Below are 24,215 nucleotides of genomic sequence, written 5' to 3'. Positions count from 1 at the left end.
AAAAATAACAACACTTTGTCAGGACCATGAGGCGATCATTCCTACCAACTTTCAGTTCAATCGGTCCAGCAGAACTTGACTTTAAGTTTGAAATAGGTTTTCAAAATGGCGGCCGTGGCGGCCATATTGGATTTCTGATCGACCCGAAAAATAACAACACTTTGTCAGGACCATGAGGCGATCATTCCTACCAACTTTCAGTTCAATCGGTCCAGCAGAACTTGACTTTAAGTTTGAAATAGGTTTTCAAAATGGCGGCCGTGGCGGCCATATTGGATTTCTGATCGACCCGAAAAATAACAACACTTTGTCAGGACCATGAGGCGATCATTCCTACCAACTTTCAGTTCAATCGGCCCAGCAGAACTTGACTTTAAGTTTGAAATGTAAAATGTTAACGGACGACGGACGACGGACGACGACGGACGAAAACGGATAGCAATAGGTCACTTGAGCTAAAGCTCAGGTGACCTAAAAATTAAAAGCAGTTCTTGGCTGCCTCTCCAATTTTCTTCAAATTCATTGAAAATAATGAGAATTTTTATCATGAATTAGGGCTTGAGCTCTAAATTGGAGTTTGTGTACGGTAACAGTTTTGTGAAAATGGGTTTCGAATTCGGAACATGGGTCCTGAATTTCTGCCATACCCAGCCAAGAGGTTCTTGAAAACTATTTTGATAATTGTAGGTGACAAAAGTTAATGATATGCCCCAGTCCAGGAGAGGCATTGTGAATAAAGTGGCATAATTGTTAACTTAATGACGTACCAGCTAAATAATCTTTGCATGGCTAACTTAATGATGTACAATCTAAATCATATTTGCATGGCCCAAATTACGGAAACACTCTCCAAATTAGCGGAGCACCATTTAAATTTAAAAACCATATCCAAGTTGTCGGGACATGGACCAGTTTTCAGGAACAACAACCAATTTTCAGGGACAACAACCAATTTTCAGGAACATAACAATTCAATAAGATTGTGCCTTTGTTCCCGAAAACTGGTCGTTGGCCCCCGAAAATTAAGTCGTTGTCCCGCTCACTCGCACAGCGGTATTCCCTTTGATGTAGCCGCGCTCCGGCGAAGCCCGTACAGGTGAGGCAGTCTATAGTCCCTGCCTTGCTGGCCGTGTTGTCGGTATAGCTATGCAACGACGGTTGCTCTAATTCCGTAATCAAAACGATATAATAACACAGGTCGATAGTACACTTATATTTACTTCGAATGAAATAAATAAAGACCAAGGAAATAATGCTTATTTTGTACTACGGCCAGGGTTAGGATCGAAATGAACGACCATTTGAGAATAATGCATAACTTTTACCGTATTGCTGAACTGGTGCTTTGATACATCACTCCAGGGACACATGAAGCCAGTATATACGTCTCTGATCACTCATATAATAATCAAAGACACAATATGAACTCTCAATATTAACGATATTTAATGACGAATGATAAGTACGTCCCGATGTCGTATACAACTTATATTACGTAAACTATATCCCCCGGCTCCGTTCGGTCCGAGGTAAATGTTCATAAACGAACCACTGTATATATATATATATGTTAAGACAGTTTACGTTCCTATTTTGCTTCATATACCTTTCAATCGTTTTTTATGTTGTTAATAGTTTTGTGATTTATATAATCCTCTTAGTAAGGAGATTCCCGATCACCTGTCCTCTCAGCTTTTAATTTCTATTGTATTTAACATAAATGTATTTTATTCATATTTTGGTGTTTTTTTAATCATTACTGATATAATTTCAATTAAATGGAACTTTATCTTTCCTGTACTGTCGTAAGAATATCCCTTCTGATTTAATGTTTCATGTTATAATATTTAAGGTTGAACTTTCTATTTAGTTTAGGTTATCGGGTGATAAAGAAAAAATAATTTACCCGGGTTCCATTGTAGTTATCACCCGATAACCTAAATTGAATAGAAAGTTAATCCTTATATTTATAGCCTTTTTCTTTACATAAAACGCGTCCATTTATGTCATCAAAGTAAACGTATGTAAATGAACACACAATCCAGCCGTCCTGTCAGTCAACAACGTGACGTCATCGGAATGTATGAATTTCAACAATGTATATTTACATTTCAACAATGTATCTTTTGCATGAATACACTAATGAGTTACACATCTGGTATCCGAGGTACTCCTGTTAACTTCCTAAAACAGCAATGTAAGCTCCCGGGTTGTTGAAACTTCGAGTGATAATGACAATGATCTCCACAAAGGCTTTCATTAGAAAAAATACCATTTAAGTTACGTACACTTATGTGTTTAAAGTGAACGAAATTTTCGAAATATCTTGTTTCTTTATTCATTTAAAGCGAACTTAACCATTTCAGAAAGATAATGTGCATCCGTATGTCAGTTATCAAAACTGTATAAAGTAAAGAGAGAAAAAAAATAGAGCATTATTCTTAACCAGAGACGTTATATTACAATATATACGACTTTGGTGTATAGTCTAAACAGTTGCTCTCGTCTAACGAACCTGTGATTACTAAAATTTAGAACCTATGAAACTTCTTATATAAAAGGCTAAGCGTGATCCGGTTGTTAAATATATGAATTATCAGAATTAATATTGAATATTGTATTACCTGTCTTCAGACAGAGACATATAAAGCCGTAAGTAGTATATACGTTTCCGCTTCAGGTCAACCATGACAATCAGAATAATATATAAACTAAAGGTATTTTGTTTTGGTTTCCTTTATATCATAACCAGAGACCTTCTCTGTATTAACGTAATATGTTAGGTATCAGTACATTTTACTCATAGTTCCAGTAGTATTAGTAATCATTATCATATACATATATAGATAAAATATATTGCCGTGTGAATGATGTAATTGATATACAGTAGGTGTTAAGATAAGTTCTGTGCACTGATCTTACACGAAAATGGCACCGTTTCATTGGTTGATATACCTGTCAATCACGCGCGGTAGAGAGGTGGGCCCTCGCGATGATTGGTTGATGTTCTTGTCGATGCTCCGCTGTTGTTTGATTGACAAGAATATCACGGGCCGTAATTCTCGTCACACTCTGGTGCATGCTGTGTACACAACCGCCAGTCATGTCGTCGTTGAACAGCACTACTACGTGATCTGTTTCTGTGCCGGATTATATATATTGCAAAGTTACTGTACCGCTACGGTCCAAATATACGGAAATGTATCAGTAAAAATATTTACAAAATAACTTCAACGTTGGTGTCTTCTGTGTTTGAATGTCAATAAAACGTATAGCATATTTTCGGTATTACCGTTTAATGACAAATCGACGACACTGTGTCGTCCTTATGTTAGGTCGAAAATTCAAATAAACAACAAAATACCGACAGTTACACATTTGATATTATTCAATACAGTACTTATTGATGTGTAATGCCACGGACTTAGATATAATTAAACATCTTTGTTCAATAATGAAAAGCATCTCGATCCACTCCTTGAGCCGGCTTAGGTGTGAAATTTGCGACAGGTACAAAATACTAAACACACCTGTGTCCAGTGCTTGATTGATAGGTTTTGCGTCCGCTTCACTACCGAGTAGTTCGGTCAATCACTGGTAAGATGTACAGGTGTGAAAACCACGTGATTATGTGGATATCCAATGCAATAACCTGAATTGAATTAATAATGTTTAATAAGATACAATGTATCATAAACAAAATTATAGCGGATACGTACGTATATACTGGTTTTATTCGTCTTTGATTAGAATTATGATAACGGAATATTTTCAGTATATAGGTTGTTTCTATAATTTTGTAGAGGTAGGGGTGCTGCCATGATATAAATGTAAATTAGAAATGTTTTATAATACTTTGGCAGTGCGATCACATTACATTATTACCATGCTGATATGATATTTAAACATTATTAGCTGTATACATGGATAATTACAATGGCACATGTAGTCACAGGTAAAGCATAGTTTCAGGTAGATTCAAGCATATCACACCTGCCGGTTGAAATAACAGACCTGTGCTCTAAGGGGGTTAGAGGTGTGATCAAACACCACACAAGTTCTGTATTACCACTGTCATAATTATGCTGTAATGAGTTAATTGGAGATTCCCAGGTAAGACCCACAGGTAAGAAAACTGTACCTGGTAATCCAATTCAATTCAGTTTATTGCTTTGAAAAGCCACATAATCACGTGGTTTCACACCTGTATATTTTACCTGTGATTATCCAAACTACTCGGTAGTGAAGCGGACGCAAAACCTATCAATCAAGCACTGGACACGGTGTGTTTAGTGTGATGTACCTGTACCCAAATTTTAAAACTAAGCCGGCTAAAGGAGTGGATCGAGTTGCTTTACATTATTGAACCAAGATGTTAAATTATAACTTGTGTATATTACATGTATATGGAGAGAAAAAGTTTAACCTTCATAATTCAATTATATTTTCGAGATAAATATAATCACGGACTCAGATTATCTAAGTCCTCGATATAACTTAGCATCGCATCAATAAGTACTGTATTGTATAATGATATTCAATGTGTAACTGTCGGTATTTTGTTGTTTATTTGAATTGTCGACCTAACATAAGGACGACACAGTGTAGTCAATTTGTCATTAAACGGTAATACCGAAAATATGCTATACGTTTTTTTGACACTCAAACACAGAAGACACCAACGTTGAAGTTATTTGTTAACATTTTTCACTGATACATTTCCGTATATTTGGACTGTAACGGTACAGTAACTTTGCAATATATATAATCCTGCACAGAAACTGGTCACGTAGTAGTGCTGTTCAACGACGACATGATTGGCGTTTGTGTACACAGCATGACAAAAGGTGATTACGTGTTGTCATCCAATTATAGGCTAATGTCGATTGGATGTCTTGTGATATATATTAACCCTTATAATAATAATTTATTTTATTAAAGAGTCACATATCCATTCACAATTTAAAGTTTCTAGTTGAAACAAAATTGATAGAATTAATTATCCGGCCAAGTTGACCTATGAGACACTATTTCAACGTTAAATACAGATTACTGTAAAAGCATAATATTTCGTTGGGGATTTAATTTCGTTTATTTCGTGGTTTAAAGAAAACCATGAAATATAATCCCAACGAAATTTTAATCGCACGAAATAGAAATTAGCGAAAATATGAAATAAACTATTACTTTAATTACAAACCATGCTGTATTTACATTTAGACACAGGTCATGATAAACGGTGTACTTATCGTCACAGACACAGAGTTAAACACTTATAACTATAGCGCGTCAATCAAGCGTTTGTTACATCGCTCTTTGTATGTAAATTATAGAGCATGACGGATTTGACCGATACCCATAGTGTGAGTTTATCTCGCCGGGTCTTACCTGAACCTCGCAAGCAGTACGGTGACCATCGGGCGATGGTCGATCTATTGTTTTCCACTGACTGGGGTGAAGCGAGGTGTGAAAATTTCACCTGGAGTGGATGGGTGATCACCTCGGGCGATGTACGGTAAGTCTTATTGTCCAGGTGTCAAACATAAAATAACTGGGTTTGAAAATATTGATTTCACGAAATATTTTCCCCACGAACTTGTCCCAAATCCAAAACAACGAAATTTAACCACCAACGTAAATATATGCTTTTACAGTATACTATGATTTAAAAATTAAAGTACAAATCAACTTCTCCACGGTCGGTTGCTGGTTACTTAATCAGATAATGAAATAACAAGATTTTTCCTTTGTTAAAGAAATAATTAACTGGGCCAACCTACCTGCAAACATATAAACATGCACACGTATGTACAATCAATCATATCAACATGTTTTTTTCATAACAACCACTTACCTATACATTCAACAACATTTTGCACATACTTGTACAATTATACCCTCTTGTCAAATACAGCTTTTTATACATTACATACCAAGTCAACCCACTTTTTCACTAACATTTTATGCGAGGACCAGGCTGCCTGCGCTAAGTAAAACGAATTCAGTACAAATGTCACTTTAGTATTTGAACATTGTGTTACCAGAAAAAAAGTATTTCAGTATTAGCAAAACAGTCCTATAAATAAATATTTGCTTTTGTCTATTATATTTTAACATGAACACCGATAATTCTCATAATACATTGTCACAGTTCCTTAGTTTAATTATTTTTCCTTGACGCTTACAAGTAGTGATTACATTTAATTATCCTTCAATGCTTAGTTAGAAAGTTCATACAGACCAACAGCTATATTTACACACCTACAATTTCAACATACATGTCCAATACAATGTACATCCACATGTAAAGTTTCTGTGCACGATTATACATTACAAGCAAAGTAAACCTACTTTCTCATAATAAAATTGTATGCATGGGATGCTTGCACCAATTAAAAAAGAATTCAGAACGAATGTCACTTTCAAGTTTAAATATATTGTACAACAGGAAACAGAAAAAGAAATACCAAATGTCACTGCGAGTACATGGACTAGAATGTGACGAGAATTACGGCCCGTGATATTCTTGTCAATCAAACAACAGCGGAGCATCGACAAGAACATCAACCAATCATCGCGAGGGCCCACCTCTCTACCGCGCGTGATTGACAGGTATATCAACCAATGAAACGGTGCCATTTTCGTGTAAGATCAGTGCACAGAACTTATCTTAACACATATTGTATATCAATTACATCATTCACACGGCAATATATTTTATCTATATATGTATTTGATAATGATTACTAATACTACTGGAACTATGAGTGAAATGTACTGATACCTAATATATTACGTTAATACAGAGAAGGTATCTGGTTATGATAGAAAGGAAACCAAAACAAAATACCTTTAGTTTATATATTATTCTGATTGTCATGGTTGACCTGAAGCGGAAACGTATATACTACTTACGGCTTTATATGTCTCTGTCTGAAGACAGGTAATACAATATTCAATATTAATTCTGATAATTCATATATTTAACAACCGGATCACGCTTAGCCTTTTATATAAGAAGTTTCATAGGTTCTAAATTTTAGTAATCACAGGTTCGTTAGACGAGAGCAACTGTTTAGACTATACACCAAAGTCGTATATATTGTAATATAACGTCTCTGGTTAAGAATAATGCTCTATTTTTTTTCTCTCTTTACTTTATACAGTTTTGATAACTGACATACGGATGCACATTATCTTTCTGAAATGGTTAAGTTCGCTTTAAATGAATAAAGAAACAAGATATTTCGAAAATTTCGTTCACTTTAAACACATAAGTGTACGTAACTTAAATGGTATTTTTTCTAATGAAAGCCTTTGTGGAGATCATTGTCATTATCACTCGAAGTTTCAACAACCCGGGAGCTTACATTGCTGTTTTAGGAAGTTAACAGGAGTACCTCGGATACCAGATGTGTAACTCATTAGTGTATTCATGCAAAAGATACATTGTTGAAATGTAAACATACATTGTTGAAATTCATACATTCCGATGACGTCACGTTGTTGACTGACAGGACGGCTGGATTGTGTGTTCATTTACATACGTTTACTTTGATGACATAAATGGACGCGTTTTATGTAAAGAAAAAGGCTATAAATATAAGGATTAACTTTCTATTCAATTTAGGTTATCGGGTGATAACTACAATGGAACCCGGGTAAATTATTTTTTCTTTATCACCCGATAACCTAAACTAAATAGAAAGTTCAACCTTAAATATTATAACATGAAACATTAAATCAGAAGGGATATTCTTACGACAGTACAGGAAAGATAAAGTTCCATTTAATTGAAATTATATCAGTAATGATTAAAAAAACACCAAAATATGAATAAAATACATTTATGTTAAATACAATAGAAATTAAAAGCTGAGAGGACAGGTGATCGGGAATCTCCTTACTAAGAGGATTATATAAATCACAAAACTATTAACAACATAAAAAACGATTGAAAGGTATATGAGGCAAAATAGGAACGTAAACTGTCTTAACATATATATATATATACAGTGGTTCGTTTATGAACATTTACACAATCGGTTCATCATTTGCACGAGTTTATCAATAAATACTGGACAACTAGTACCTCGGACCGAACGGAGCCGGGGGATATAGTTTACGTAATATAAGTTGTATACGACATCGGGACGTACTTATCGTTCGTCATTAAATATCGTTAATATTGAGAGTTCATATTGTGTCTTTGATTATTATATGAGTGATCAGAGACGTATATACTGGCTTCATGTGTCCCTGGAGTGATGTATCAAAGCACCAGTTCAGCAATACGGTAAAAGTTATGCATTATTCTCAAATGGTCGTTCATTTCGATCCTAACCCTGGCCGTAGTACAAAATAAGCATTATTTCCTTGGTCTTTATTTATTTCATTCGAAGTAAATATAAGTGTACTATCGACCTGTGTTATTATATCGTTTTGATTACGGAATTAGAGCGACCGTCTTTGCATAGCTATACCGACAACACGGCCAGCAAGGCAGGGACTATAGACTGCCTCACCTGTACGGGCTTCGCCGGAGCGCGGCTACATCAAAGGGAATACCGCTGTGCGAGTGAGCGGGACAACGACTTAATTTTCGGGGGCCAACGACCAGTTTTCGGGAACAAAGGCACAATCTTATTGAATTGTTATGTTCCTGAAAATTGGTTGTTGTCCCTGAAAATTGGTTGTTGTTCCTGAAAACTGGTCCATGTCCCGACAACTTGGATATGGTTTTTAAATTTAAATGGTGCTCCGCTAATTTGGAGAGTGTTTCCGTAATTTGGGCCATGCAAATATGATTTAGATTGTACATCATTAAGTTAGCCATGCATAGATTATTTAGCTGGTACGTCATTAAGTTGGGTCATGAATTTATGATTTAGATTGTGTTTTGTAAAATTCAATGCTAATTGAAGTTTACTGGTATAATAAGGTAGATTAAGTTGTAGAATTGATTTTTTCGTCCTTAAGTGTTTCTCAGTGGTACTATATCCAATTTCAGTGCTTTACAATCCTGAAAGTACTCTCATACAAAGTTTGACATTTGCAGCTAACTTGGTGCATATATACATTGTTTAAGGTATACCACAAACAAAGGGACACACAGACGGACAGAAAGCAATCCTAGTCACATCTGGCCGTTGGATGGGAATTCCTTGACAGGAAAGAGAATGTACTTTGTGTAATAGAAATGAAACAGGAGATGAATTTCTTTATTTGTTTAAATGTCAACAAGAATCCATACGCCAGATTAGGGGAAAATGTATTCCAAAATATTATTACACGAACCCAAATGTCGATAAAATGAAAGGAATGTTTACAATATGTAACGATCAATCAAAAGGGTGTTATTTGATTGACCTCTTGTGTGTCAGAGCATAATAACAAATCTTGAATCTTGGTATTAAGTGGGGGAGGGATGACATTTACCTTCGCTTGGCCTGTCGAGGGTGTACCAGAGGTGGAAGCGTGTTGGGTGTTCCGCTGCGATGTCTTCAAGTTCATTTCTAAGTAGGATGTCATCCTCGGTCTACAAAACAGTACAAAGAATGTCAACAAATTTGCTTGGTTATTCTTTTTTTCAAGTTTATCAATGGTGTTTGTTAAAACTCAAACTGTAAGCTTCAACCTAACCTAAATATTAAATGTATGTATGCCCCATCCAAGGAAAAATCCTGAAAAAGTACACTTTTCAAATTTGATGATGATGCAATTATTATGATGGTGATTAGTTCTTCTAGGTTTTAAAAGAAATTCAATTGGGTTTTATTGGTTGAACAAGACTCTAATGCTCGACTACAAAAACTGCTATAACTGTAACTAATCATGACATCAGTATACCAACATGCACAACTACATAGGATGGTGGTCGTTAAGACACATCGCATTGAAACTGAGGGACTAGCTGTCTGGACAAGATTGTATCTATTGACAGATTAAAGCTAATTTCAACTCCTAACTTTTTGGTAGGTAAATATAGTAATAACATCCCTAAGTTTAACACCTAAACTTCGATTGGTAGAAAAGGATTAACTGGAAACACTACAGGTATTTTTATGGTGCTAGTCAAAAACTTCTTTACCTGGTTAGCAAAGAGCAGAGACAGCTCAGTCTTGTCCTTGGGATCCTTGAATACCTGTCGGATGAGCTGTAACATGGGAGTAATGCCTGTACCGCCAGCGATCATCCCCAATTTCTTGGCAGTGTAGGTGTCCGGCTGTGTCTTCTTGTCAGGGCGGATACTGAACTCTCCTTCAAGTAAAGAAAATATAATGTGTGACAACAGATGTACAAAACCATGTAATAAGAGGCCCAATGGGCCTGTATCCCTCACCTGGATATTAAAGCAATCATGGCAATATTTTCATTAAAAGTAATATGGCAAATAAGAGGAGTGGGTGGGGGGAGGTGTCAGCCCCTCCATTTGTACATAAATAGGCAACATTCACATAACTTGGAGTACAACATAATCTCTCAATTAAACCTTGATATATTGCCAATAAATGTATTTACCAACTCGCCTTTAATACCTACTGCCAACATACTTACCAGGTAAATGTCCTGATTATTTTCCTTTTCTTAAAAAATCTTTATACAACTCCCTTGATTTATTGCAAAATCTGTATGTAATGCATAATTTATTGCCAATTGTCTGTAATGTAAAGTTTTGCTGTACATATGATGGCAATATACCAAGGTTTTACTGTGTGTAGTGACATACCTGGGCCAGTGTACTTCAGGAGACCGTTGGGTCCACGCACGTCGATGTAATCCCCAACAGACATGGCCTCCAGGTACTGACTCATCTTACCGCCCTCCGGGAACTTGGGGTGTACGTTCTTAAAGTACACCTGTCAAAATAAAATCACATAATGCAGTACTTACTCTATAAAGCAACGCTTTTTTCTCAGAAATTTCAATTAACATCATTGTTCAGACATATCACAGAGACATGATTAGTCTCCACCTCTTACAATACATCCAGCACATGGTCTTTCAGCTTCATTCTAAATCAATGTTATTAAAGTGTAGGCTACAACTGTACCTGTAAAATATAAACTTCTTTTCTTTTAAAACAAGAGGCCCAGAGGGCCTGTATCGCTCACCTGAATATTTAAGCAGTCATAGCAGATATTCTCATTAAATATTATATTGCACTAAAAATATTTCCCTCACAAACTTTGTCGGCTCCATCTGTTGAAACTACCAGCAAAATATTATTATAAGATTCTATGCTTTTTGATTCTTCTTCAGAAGTTGCTTGACATATTTTTCCTTGTGACCTTGTAAGTAGGTCAATGTCATTTTCCTTCTCAAATTTGTTAGCTCTATTCCAAAAAGCTACCAGCCAAATCTTATGAATCCATTCCTTTTAGTTCTTAAGAACAAATCCTTTAAAATGTTGTTGACCTCTGTAACCTCTGAATTAGGTTGAGGTCATTTTCATTCGCAAACTTTGGTGAGCTCTATCCCAGGAAGTCACCAGCCAAATATTATAATTTTATGCCTTTTAATTCTTCAGAAGAAGTTGTTTGAACCGTTTGACATATTTGATCACTGTGTACTTTCAAGGTAATTTTCATTCTTAAACTTTGTTTGGCTCTTTCCCAGGAAGCCACCACCCAAATATTAATATTTTATACCTTTCAGTTCTTCAGAAGATGTTGTTTGAAGTGTTTGACATATCTAACTATTTTCCTTTCCAAATTTTGTCGGGCTCTATCCAAGAAGCCACCAGCCAAATATAAAGATTTTATACCTTTCAGTTTTTCAGAAGAAGTCGTTTGAGGCATTAGACATATTTGACTCCTGTGACCTTGAAAGTAGGTCAAACTAATTTTCATTAACAAACTTTGTTCGGCTCTATCCCAGGAAGCCACAAGTCAAATATAAAGATTCTATACCTTTCAGTTCTTCAGAAGAAGTCGTTTGAAGTGTTTGACACATTTGACCCCTGTGACCTTGAATGTAGGTCAAGGTCATTTTCATTCTTAAACTTTGTGGGGCTTTATCCAGGAAACCATCAGCCAAATATGAAGATTCTATACCTTTTAGTTGTTCAGAAGAAGTCGTTTGAAGTTTTTGACATATTAGACCCATGTGACCTTGAAAGTAGGTTAAGGTCATTTTCGTTCTCAAACTTTGTCAGGCTCCTACCAACAAATCCTTCACCCAAATATCATGACTCTAGGCCCGTCCATTCTTCAGTAGAAGTTGTTTAAAGGAAAAGTTGATGGACGAGGACGAACGACGGACGCTGCACCATGATATAAGCTCGCCTGTCCTTCGGACAGGTGAGCTAACAATTATGAAACTTTATGGGGGAAGTAACAGGATTACTAGGAGAACTCAACTGGTCAGGCAGATGACCTCATACTTTTTCACATCTGATAACAGATTATGAAAACAAACCCTGACTGTCTTGGTAAAAGGTGATTGTGCTATCCACAGCACCATCCGACCACCCAGGCAGTGGATAGTGCCACCATTCAACCAGTGGATAGTGCCACCATCCAACCACCCAGGCAGTGGATAGTGCCACCATACAACCACCCAGGCAGTGGATAGTGCCACCATCCGACCACCCAGGCAGTGGATAGTGCCACCATCCAAACACTCAGTCAGTGGATAGTGCATCCATCCAACCACCCAGGCAGTGGATAGTGCCACCATCCAACCACCCAGGCAGTGGATAGTGCCACCATTCAACCAGTGAATAGTGCCACCATCCAACCACCCAGGCAGTGGATAGTGCCACCATACAACCACCCAGGCAGTGGATAGTGCCACCATCCGACCACCCAGGCAGTGGATAGTGCCACCATCCAAACACTCAGTCAGTGGATAGTGCATCCATCCAACCACCCAGGCAGTGGATAGTGCCACCATCCAACCACCCAGGCAGTGGATAGTGCCACCATTCAACCAGTGAATAGTGCCACCATCCAACCACCCAGGCAGTGGATAGTGCCACCATCCAACCACCCAGGCAGTGAATAGTGCCACCATCCGACCACCCAGGCAGTAAATAGTGCCACCATCCAACCACCCAGGCAGTGGATAGTGCCACCATCCAACCACCCAGGCAGTGAATAGTGCCACCATCCGACCACCCAGGCAGTGGATAGTGCCACCATTCAACCAGTGGATAGTGCCACCATCCAACCACCCAGCGTAGTGGATAGTGCCACCATCCAACCACCCAGGCAGTGGATAGTGCCCCCATCCACCCACCCAGGCAGTGGATGGTGCCATCATCCAACCACCCAGGCAGTGGATAGTGCCACCATCCAACCACCCAGGCAGTGGATGGTGCCATCATCCAACCACCCAAGCAGTGGATAGTGCCACCATCCAACCACCCAGGCAGTGGATAGTGGCACCATCCAACCACCCAGGGAGTGGATAGTGCCACCATCTGACTTCCCAGGCAGTGGATAGGTCCCCCATCCAACCACCCAGGTAGTGGATTGTGCCACCATCTGACTACCCAGGCAGTGGATAGTGCCACCATCCAACCACCCAGGCAGTGGATAGTGCCACCATCCGACTACCCAGGCAGTGGATAGTGCCACCATCCAACCACCCAGGTAGTGGATAGTGCCACCATCTGACTACCCAGGCAGTGGATAGTGCACATGTTTTTCACCAAGATGGCCTTAAAACTGTACCAGTTATAATCTTGTAAAAATTATCTTGAAGTTGTTATCTAGAAAAATTCAGAAGTAGTTAGCCACATTACCTTGATGACCAGGTCCATACAACCCTTGTCATCGTCACTGGACACAGGCGTGTAGGGCCGAATGATCAGCTGACCATCAATGCGAGCAGTCAAATAAATGTGCTGGCCTGTCAAATGAACACAGAAAGTTTACTTCTATAGTATATAAATAAGAATGTTCCTTTTGGAAAACTGCTCAAAATACAGATATAGTGCATGACAATTGTCAAATTTTCCTAACATTTCACTAAGTCTTCATGGCAGTACTTTTATTATATCTCCAGCTACAGTTAATTTCTTTTATATTTCACAATGGAGATCTTTCCTGAAGGAAATCTTGGACTAGTTACATTGACATAGGACAAATACATGTAAATAATCTATTCAACTAGTCTTGTTGACTAACAAGCAAAACTAGTTCGTGTCTAACCCCGAGTCTGCAGACATGATTTTAGAGAGGAACAAAAATGTATTAATAGATAGGTTCAGAAAGGCAATACTGTGTATTTCTGACACTATAACCCTGTTCTATTTTTAGCACTTTTGAACTTAGGAACATTTAAAACGGGCGGATAGGTCGAGGTGGAGCAAAGATTGGTTTGGGGTGTATGTTGCGGTATCTGTGCTGTACCTTTTAAGCGAGGTGGCACTATAAAATGATGAAGTTGGAAGCACCCTCCCATTTCAACTAGAACACATTACATCTCCAGCACACATGCAGGCATATACACATAGGGAGGTATTAGCCAGGTGGCATAGGACTTTTAAGTAGTAAGCGCCTGATAAGGCTGATCCTGCTTATTCCTCAAAATTGTATTTATAAATGCATATGCTAAGTGTATACATTGTATATATCTATGTACTGTAAAGCGCTTTAGAGTGGCTTAATATGTTAGCTAGAAAGGACGTTATATATAATGTTGTATATTATTATTAAAATGGTAACATTAAAGCTACAAAAATCTACCATGTAAAATTTCTCGATTCAGTGATTATATCTGTGAAAATGAAACTGTAGACAGACAGACAACAGATGAGATGAGTTTTAAACCCACATCCCTGTGGCAGGTATCTAATAAAACTACAGAACCTACAGTTTGTAATTTCCAATGGTCTGACACAGGTTGCTACAGATGAATCAAAACAATAGTTTGGCTTCCCTTTAATTTAATGTTACCCTGGTCAGAAATATCAGATTTTAAAAATAAAATACATTATATAGCTTTGGACTAAGATTTCTTCATTTAGGTTTATAACAGCAAGATTTATTAATGTTTCCTTAATAGTAACTAGACCAAAAAGTCTTACTGACCAACAGGAAGTCCGAGGATGTGTCCGGTGCTTGGCAGGGCAAAACGGAATCTTCTGGTGTCATGACTAACTTCCTGTCAAGAACACAATAAAAAGGTCAGAGGTCACAAACTCAACAATAGTATATATTTTAACTCATTCACCCCTAGATATTTAAACTGGACTTGCCCAGTCTTTGACTTGGTAAGGCTCAAATGTAATTTTAGGGGTGAATGGGTTAAATTGCTGCATTTATAACAAGAAAACAAACAATATGACAGCTTATCTTCGCTTTTTGATGACTATTTTAGAAAAAAATGTCCCTTGTCATATTAACTTATATATTCCATCTTTTCGTATTGCAGGGTTATCTGCTCTTGGGAGCAGATATTGATTATTACGTCATTTGTTTGTGAGAGTAAAGTCATTAATTTTTGAGAAAAACGACGTAATTTTCTCACACAAACCAATGACGTAACAATCAATACCTGCTCACAAGAGAAGATAACTCTGCAATACGAAAAGACGGAATACTAGGGCTGCAATGATACATTAACATAACGATAAGATACATAATATAATTACATATAGTTACAGTGGAAGCAAAGAGAAAACAACTAGAAATAAGACTTGGTCAAAAATGGTCAATATTTTTAAGTTTCACATAAATCATGCAGAGCTGAACAGTCACTTCCCATGTTGGCACAGATATCAGTTGACCTATTTCAGAAACAACAAAATCCAGAAATTATCGTGGTCATATCATGACCTCCAAAAAATATTGTGTATCATACCATATTCAAAAATATTGCAATATATCGTCACATGTTATAGATGTTGCAGCCCTATAATAAACATTTAGTAATTGTCAAAAAGGAAAGTCTAAAATGAGACAGGTGATATTCATGGCAAGTGTCTTACCTCCTTGTCGATAAGTTTGAGCGAGTACTTGGTGTTGGGATCCTCTAGGGTCACCAGGGGTTTCTTCTTCTTCCCAAACAGGAAAATCTTAGCCAGGATAGCTGTGACAGCTACTACTCCTACTCCTATCACCACTGGGATGGCCTGTAATGTAAACAAGGCTTGACATTATCAGATATAGACAGTTAATACTTAATTGGATGACAATAGTGTTTGGCATCATTTAAAAGGGCCAGACAATGTCATTTTCCTGCGGGTACATAATTGTTTTCTTCAGTTTAAAAGTGGCTAAAACAAGAGGACATAGTTTCACAATATTTTCAATTCTTTTGTACATGTGGTACAATCGTTACTCATATGAACTCGGCTTCCTATATCCTGAACTTGTTAATACCAAATATGGTCATTTACACTTGTAAAACTCGAAAAATAGCTTCCAAATTAAACATCAAAGACAAAATTGCTAAAAATACCAATATAATTGTATGAACATGGTGCATGGTACAGTATTAGTTGTAAGGTTATTTTTTTTTAATTACATGCAATACCAATTACAAGAATGAGTTCTTACTGAAACTCCTAAAGCACCTGTCCATGCTCAGTAATGCAGGGTCGGTGCACATTTTCTTTAAACTTTACCGTTGCACACACTGTACATTATACATGAACACTACATCTAGTATAGTGTTATATGTTTTGCAGGTCAAATATGGTAGGTCTAATGGAATACTGTATACAGGAAAACTCATGGATATAATCTATATCTACCAAGCATTAATTTTGCCATTCTCATATAAAATAATCATATTATGACTATATATCATATGTTGCACATTTTATTTTCGCTGTCATGATTAATTCGTCCTCATTATGAATGGTGATAAAATCAGAAATGACACTACAGTTTCCCAGCATACAGTATCTCAGAATCTATTGTTTAGTTTGTTAAACATTTGCCTTTTTTTTTACAACCAGCACTGTCATTGGGGTATGTGTGTCCACCTTAAATCACCATATACATGTCAGTATCGGATACAGATCAATGATTCCATATTTAATACATAATTTTCATGCAAAATTAATAAAATAGCTTAATTAACAACAAGTATTGATATTCCCAGTGGCCAGATGTTACAGGATTTGCAACAGGAAACAACACGAAGTGTACTTGTACAAGCTAAAATTCAGGGTTCAGCTAACAGCCTGATTATTCAAAATGCAGTTTTTCGAAATAAAACTCGAAAATATGAAAACCATTTCTGTGCTTCTTGTCTTCGGATTGTCATTTCAATCCCAATATATTACTTTAGCTTTTTCAAATTTTGATCTTTTTTTGAAAATATACCCTAACATATAATTACTTTATTGTGTTAAAGTTGTTGTGACATGCTAACCAGACTTTTAAAACATAAATGTCACAGATGTTGTAAAAAGTAAAGGATATCCTCACGTTTCCTGCACTAACTCTGTGCTGCAGTTAAATTGATAAAATAATCAATTCACACATATGTTTGCTAGAAATTCTGTTCACATAAAAATTACTTTGTACAGGTAAAAATACAGTCAAAATACAGTAGCTGTTATTCCCTACTTAACATTCAGCATTAAGGGGAAGGGAATGGCAATAACTGGTTCACCCGTTGTCAGTATAATGTGACCGGGCGGAATGCTGTGCTTGGCTTTTCAGTGAGATAGCACTAGAGTCGGCAACAGATCCGCGCTATCACAAGCAGGCAAGCACACCAAAATACCCTGTCTCCTTCATACACACGCGCAAGCACGCATACACTACACACATGGAGGCACGCTCTTAAATGACCTTAGTTGTTAATAGGACGTTTAACAAAATTAAACCAAACCAAAATCCACTTTTGCAAATCTTACTTACATCAGTCTAAATGTGTATTTAATCCATATATTACCAGTGAGGGCCAGGATCAAGGGTGTGGGGTAGGGGTTTGTGTACATTTATATATAAACATAGATTCGTCAGGCCAGACAAAAAAAATATATAACACATGTTTCCTGTAACATGGTGGAAAAAATTAGAATAGGTAGGTAGGTAGGTTTCAAATTTATTTGAGCAAACAATTTTATTAATTATGGTTTATATATAGGAGAGTGATCTTGACTGTAACAGTGATTCTTTGAAAATTGCCTTCGAAAGTTTAGGGTAGGTACACAAGTTACTGTAAACACCACACATTTTTTGTTTTGTCTATAGTGTTGAAAAAAGGATAGGGGCACCAATAAAGATAAATACGGTATGTGCATCATGCCATTTGCATGTTTAAACATTGGGTGCACACATGCTTGGTCCTAATCTACTCAGAAGGGAAATCACTTTACCAGGACAACAGCGTCTGATTCACCAGGTCTAAAGCTCAGCCCTGGGCTTGTCCATCACATTTATATTGTAGACAAAACAGCTAAACAGTGGTGCAGTCCTAAGATGGGAGGGGAGTAATCTGACATACCAATCAGTGGTTACATGTACTAGGACTGTGGCTCGGGTTTGCTTTCTTAAATCTGTGTGAAAATGAGACCGTTTTCTCCCCATAGTTTTATAATCCACTTTCTACTCTTTTTTTTTTTGCTGTATTAAGTAAAAAAAGTTTTTATCCCTAGTAGACTGATACCACAATATATAATTTAAAATAGACTACACCTGGGGCAAGTAGAATTTGCTATTTTTTTTCAAAATCTGCCTGTAGACTAGTAATCTATATACAAAATTGAACACCCCATTGTGGGGCTACATAATCGCAAATTTTGATGACTAAGTTAGTTTTTTTAATACTAACTATTTTCTTATTTTAAAATTTGAGATTCTAATGCATATAAATATGTTTTGATGAAAATTGTTGGTGCTGTGTATGTGTGCAGTGCATATTACGATGTACACACAAAACAAATGTGTTACAGACCTTCTAGATAATTAGCATGCTGACTTTGAAACAGACGGTGATTCACTCCTTGTGGTATGAATATAAGCAGTTTACAGATTGAGTCAGATCTATTTTAGTGAATTCATTTTATTCTCAGTTACAAAAAAAAGTTAGAAATTCTTAGTGGGTGTATAAATATAAGCTTACAGATTGTGTCAGATCTGTTTCAGGAAATTTATTTCATCCTAAGTCAGATTCAACAACAGAGTTTGAAATTTTTCCTGAGGGGCCAATCAAACAAATTTCCAGTTATCTTAATTTTTAATGGGATTTTACACACACAAACAAATGGGCCCAATCATTGTTGGCCCGTTGTAGTAGGCAGTGTCCACAGACTGAATCACTTTAACGTGTCATCTCAATAATACGCTCTAACCTGGATTTTCACAATACTAGGCTAACAGCTAAATGATTCAGATTGCCGTTTTAATAAATTGTAAATCTCGTCTTCGGTCATGAGGCCAAAATAAAATGTTAGCTCTACACGTAGGAAACTAAGTAATTTTATTTTAATTCAATTTTGTTTTAGGATAGTTATATAGCAGAATGATCCTGACTTTTAAACAGTCCTTCCTTGAAAACTGCCATTTTGTTTAGGGTAGGCACATAAAGTTAGGGTAGGTTAGGGTTACTGGAAACAATTGTTTTTTGATTTGGCTTAACTTCTTGACCAATGAGAAAGTTTGATATTCTAAAAACATCTTCAATATGGGCTGTTTGTACATTTGGTGTGTAACTTGCTTTACAAGTATCAATCAGTTAAAAAAAAAATCTCAATTACATGGCAGATTTTCTACTTCCTTTTCCGCCTAATCTTTCCTGTACATGTGTTTCAAGTTATGCAGTAAAATATTGCCTGCTAGCAGGAAATGCACAATAAAAAATGTACATGCACTGTATACTAGCAGTTTAAATGTTTCAAATTTATGTAATGTCCACGAAATATATTAAGATTACACCAACTACATAAATAATACAGATTTGAATTCTTTTTACTGCAGCAACAAAATTATATTTTGTATTGAGAAGTTTTGAGAATGTTTTATTGTTCTCAATAAGAGTTACCAAGCTTTACGAATGTGTGAACCACAAAACATCATTCACAAGCGTTGTGATTGCTATTGGGATAGGACCTTCACTTAATACTGAAGTCCCTTTGTCGTTTGGAGACTAGTAAAACTCAAGGAGGATTACACTAACGATTTAAAAGCTACCATAAAGTCAAACGCTCCAGACCAGTAGTTTTAAACCCACACTCCTTAAAACATTTTAGTCAAGTTTCTTGTAATCAACACACATGGAACACTATTCCCATTTAAACCTGAGGAGGTTGTAATTACAGCTGTAAAGCCGCCCACCAGCCCTCTCCTCTCACCTAAAGAATGACACCAACAGAAGCTGGACTAGGATCCATCATCCATCTATCATTTAGAACCTACACCCAAATTTGTCACTTTTCCTGCAATTTCTGTCATATTGTATTTAAACTAATAACAACAAACATATACAGTCTTAATCAATTAACTAATATATCTAAATGTGGTATAAATTAAATTATAGCTTAGAAATGGCACACTGTATACTTGAAGTACATAGATGTAGGCCTGAGAGATATTAAAGATGGCTTCATAGTCATGTGCTGCCGAAAGGTAGGATATACATTGTATACACATGTATGCACTTAATTTTGTTTTTAAATATAGTATAAATGTTACGTATGTTCTATTTTTAACATCTGTTTACTAGAAAAACATAATATACATTCTTTGTTTGTTTGGCCTGAGCCCTACTCCCACACAGGGGGTTTAAAAATACCTGTGATGGCTTCACACATAACTAAGGATGATATTCATACATATGGAAAAAGTGATGTACAGGTTGCCAGCTGGGTGTGACCTTTTTAGTGCCCTGACAACTTTGATCACATTCTCTACATAGCTATAGTGATTGGGATTATGTTTGTCAGTGTTTTAATCCATTATTGAATAAAGCATTCATTTCATGCACTCATGTGTCTAAAGTAAACTAAAATGAAACATTAAGAATTCTTTCACAATTACCTAAATATTATATCTGCACACTTCAAAGTTTCATTCTAAATCAATATCTTGATAGACTGACTTTGTTGTCTGCTCTTATATCTGTAGCAAATTTGGCCTTGAGGGTCGCTCAAGCATGGCAGGCTTAGTCATTCAGACTTGGCTGTCAGCGAAAAAAAATACAGCTGTGTATATACATGTATACATACATTGGCTGGATAAGAGTACTAGTGATGTCTACACTACAGACATACCCTTTGTGCTGATTCAGCTAAGCCAGTAAATAGTATCATTCATAAATGAAAATGAAAGCTTCAGTTATAATATAACCTCCCTTTTGAAATTACCTTTTAAAACCCTAGCTTCCCGTGACCAACCTTACAGTACTTACAATGAAACCTGTGTAATCCGACCTCCAAGTATTTTATTTTTAACATCCAGCAAAATTAATTATACAGCTGTAATTCTGTTTCTTATTAAATAATATAACAATATTAAATAAAATGTGTGTAATTGTATCATTACACTGCCAAATCCAGTCATTATGTTGGATTCCTTAAAGTATGAAATAAGACAGGTTTTAGGCAAGACAAAAAAAAAAGTGATTCCTATAACATTTTAAAGATAATTTTATATGGTTTATATAGAAGTTAAGGGAAGGCACCAACAAACTAGGGTTACTGGAAACACCAAATATTTTTGTTTGGCCTTAAAATTTATATTTACACTGAACAACATCTAATGAACCTAGACGAACCAGAAAAGTTGTTAAAAAGATAATGTTAAAGAGGAAAAATAAAGTCCATTAAATTTTCTACAATGTCAGATATGTGCCTTGGGGAAATCGCTACAAATAGGCTACACTACAGTAACCCTAAAATTTCAATCCCCACATCCCCCCCTTTTTAAATTAATAAATGTGTATTCTAATTGTTTTCTGGATGAAACCATACACAGGTAAATGAGCATGTGCAAATGTGTTCAAAAAGTGAAACAAATGTATACCATTTATCAAATTCAATTACCACACATCTCGGTGATAATTTTGTTAAAATCTGTCCATTTAGTAGCCCAATTCCTGAAGGCTTGTGGTGCAATGTATTCAGGAGATTGGAATTTGTTATTTTAGAGAACACAGATACCATTTCAAATGAGTAAAATTTAGTATGAAGGAGGCAGACAGGGTGGTCTTTCCTTTTGAAAGCTATACCGACACTACAGGTCTAATCTGACCCCTGAATAACTTCAATTTCAAGTTATTTTTATCTGCATTGTGTGCATGATGGCTGCATCTATCGGAAAATGTTGGAAATAGGTGGCGACGTCAACAGCACCCAGAAAAATGTTCATCCTCACAAAACAATGTCCACTACCATCTCTATTAACTGATATTCTAGCAAGTGTGGTTACTGATGTCATTGACAGGCACCTTATATTTATTTGAGGAACAGGTAATGTACAGGACATAGTTTAAAATAAATCGATATCAACCCTAATAATCAGCAAAATCTAATCAACATAGGTTACCCCACCTGGCAATGTTGGCACTTGTTGGATGGTTAGTCATTTTTCAGATGCTGGGACGGATATTTCGTGTCACTTTCATGGTTACCAATGTCAATATAACCCAATAGTTTGCCCACAATAATTTCCATGAGTCCCATAATCTGGTTGCATTCGATCACAGTGGTTCGTTACAAATGTGTAATACACAAACATATGATACTGATATGGGTCACTGCACATAGCATATATATATATGTGTATTAGACATTTGTAACAAACCACTGTGATTTACTGATTTGATTAATATCTTTACACTATTAAGTTTAAAACAGTTTTGCATACATTCTAGATATTGGTATTTTTAGACAATGTGAAATATGTGATGACTATTACTGCAAAACTTTTATTCAGGATGAAAGGCCATGGATGAGGGACAAAGTTTCCATGGCAGACAAAGTTCATAAAAACTCCATCGAACAGAATACATTTCAATATAACATTACTAATGACTCTACGGTAAATATGAATAACAATGTGGATATGACAGGCTTCACAATTCATGTTGACACTATTCTTTAATTGCCATGTTTATAACCTTCGTGTCCTGATCATGACTAGCTGTCTGTAAAATGTACGTATGTAGATATCTGTGTATCAACTTCCAGCGACACCTGTAGCAAACGTTTTTGCTTGTTCCTCATGGCAACTGTTAAAGGTCTCCATTAAGGATGAACACATTACTTCGTTGTGTCCAGAACACGGTGCCAAACTTACGTGTGCTGCCTGAAAACCCATGCTGTGACGTCCTATTCTTGACCTCTGTCAATGCACGAAGCCGGTACCGGTTTCTCAAGTTAGATGTGTCCCCACAAATACTAACCCACCTTTTATTGTTCCATAAAGATATCAAACATTTTCCATTCGTCAAAATTGATCTCTTCTTTATTGAACACTTTCTTCTATAAAATGATTCTATTAATTGATAATAATACAAATGCTATCAAATAAGTGTATGTATGAAATCAATTGTTTCAGTATCATAGTATGCCCATTTCGCTTAATTTGCAAAAATGGAGAAAACGAAACAAAACCAACCTCACCTTTCGATAAAAATATAATAAACTAACACTTCCTGAATAAGCCATTCTCTCCCATGTCAGTTGCATTCTTACATTAGCCAGTATCAAATACATACCCAAGCCTCTTGTGACATGTTGGTAGTTTTCACTTCTAACACAACGCTGCAACTTCCCTCTGACGTTGAGTTTTGAACAACCAGATACTGTCATAAGTTTCCCAAATTTTATCTGCATACGCACCGCTTTCTGCGTCATCCGAACGCTTGTTCTCACACCATAGACGCCTATATGTATAGAAGTATACATTGTGGCAATAGAGAGGCCTCCAACTGGTAATGTGATCTGGAACAATCTCTAATTTGCAAATGGTAACTTTTTTTACTTCCAACACGCCCGACTGCTTAATGCAACATTAAATGTTGAAGCAATCTTATTAAAATCATATCCTACGCTCTCAACGTAATGAAATAATTTATCTGATGAACCCAATATTTAAGATGTAAGGAACATGTATTTTTTATTAGCTCATCTGGCCCGAAGGTCCAAGTGAGCTTATGACATGGTGCGGCGTCCGTCGTCCGTCCGACGTTAACTTTTTACTTTAAACAACTTCTTCTGAATAACCAAGAGGCACAGGCTGATGATATTTGGCCAGTAGCATGCTGGGATGAAGGTCTACCAAGTTTGTTCAAATGAATGACCT

The 24,215-nt window shown here is 36.5% G+C and overlaps 1 protein-coding gene across 2 annotated transcripts in view; it reads right to left on the bottom strand.

Annotated features, from left to right (window-relative positions):
- LOC110440265 (NADH-cytochrome b5 reductase 3-like) overlaps nt 1–23,752 on the bottom strand; it is a 27,389-nt gene extending 3,637 nt beyond the window's left edge. Inside the window, exons 1-7 of one of the 2 annotated variants that reach the window (XM_021483237.1) lie at nt 23,629–23,752; nt 15,941–16,084; nt 15,042–15,114; nt 13,751–13,857; nt 10,730–10,859; nt 10,091–10,260; nt 9,439–9,538 (exon numbers count right to left, since the gene is read on the bottom strand). In XM_021483237.1, coding sequence (XP_021338912.1) covers nt 9,439–9,538; nt 10,091–10,260; nt 10,730–10,859; nt 13,751–13,857; nt 15,042–15,114; nt 15,941–16,084; nt 23,629–23,646 — 742 coding nt within the window. In that variant the 5' untranslated portion in view covers nt 23,647–23,752. Of the gene's footprint in view, nt 1–9,438; nt 9,539–10,090; nt 10,261–10,729; nt 10,860–13,750; nt 13,858–15,041; nt 15,115–15,940; nt 16,085–23,207; nt 23,309–23,628 lie in introns of those variants that run through there. The other variant, XM_021483236.1, reaches the window with a different exon arrangement.
- Nucleotides 23,753–24,215: the final 463 nt, after the last annotated feature.

Source organism: Mizuhopecten yessoensis, unplaced genomic scaffold, assembly GCF_002113885.1.
Source record: "Mizuhopecten yessoensis strain PY_sf001 unplaced genomic scaffold, ASM211388v2 scaffold11177, whole genome shotgun sequence".
Lineage (NCBI taxonomy): Eukaryota > Metazoa > Mollusca > Bivalvia > Pectinida > Pectinidae > Mizuhopecten > Mizuhopecten yessoensis.
Note: the sequence above shows the minus strand (reverse complement) of the source record. Positions and strands in the feature narration are given on the sequence as shown.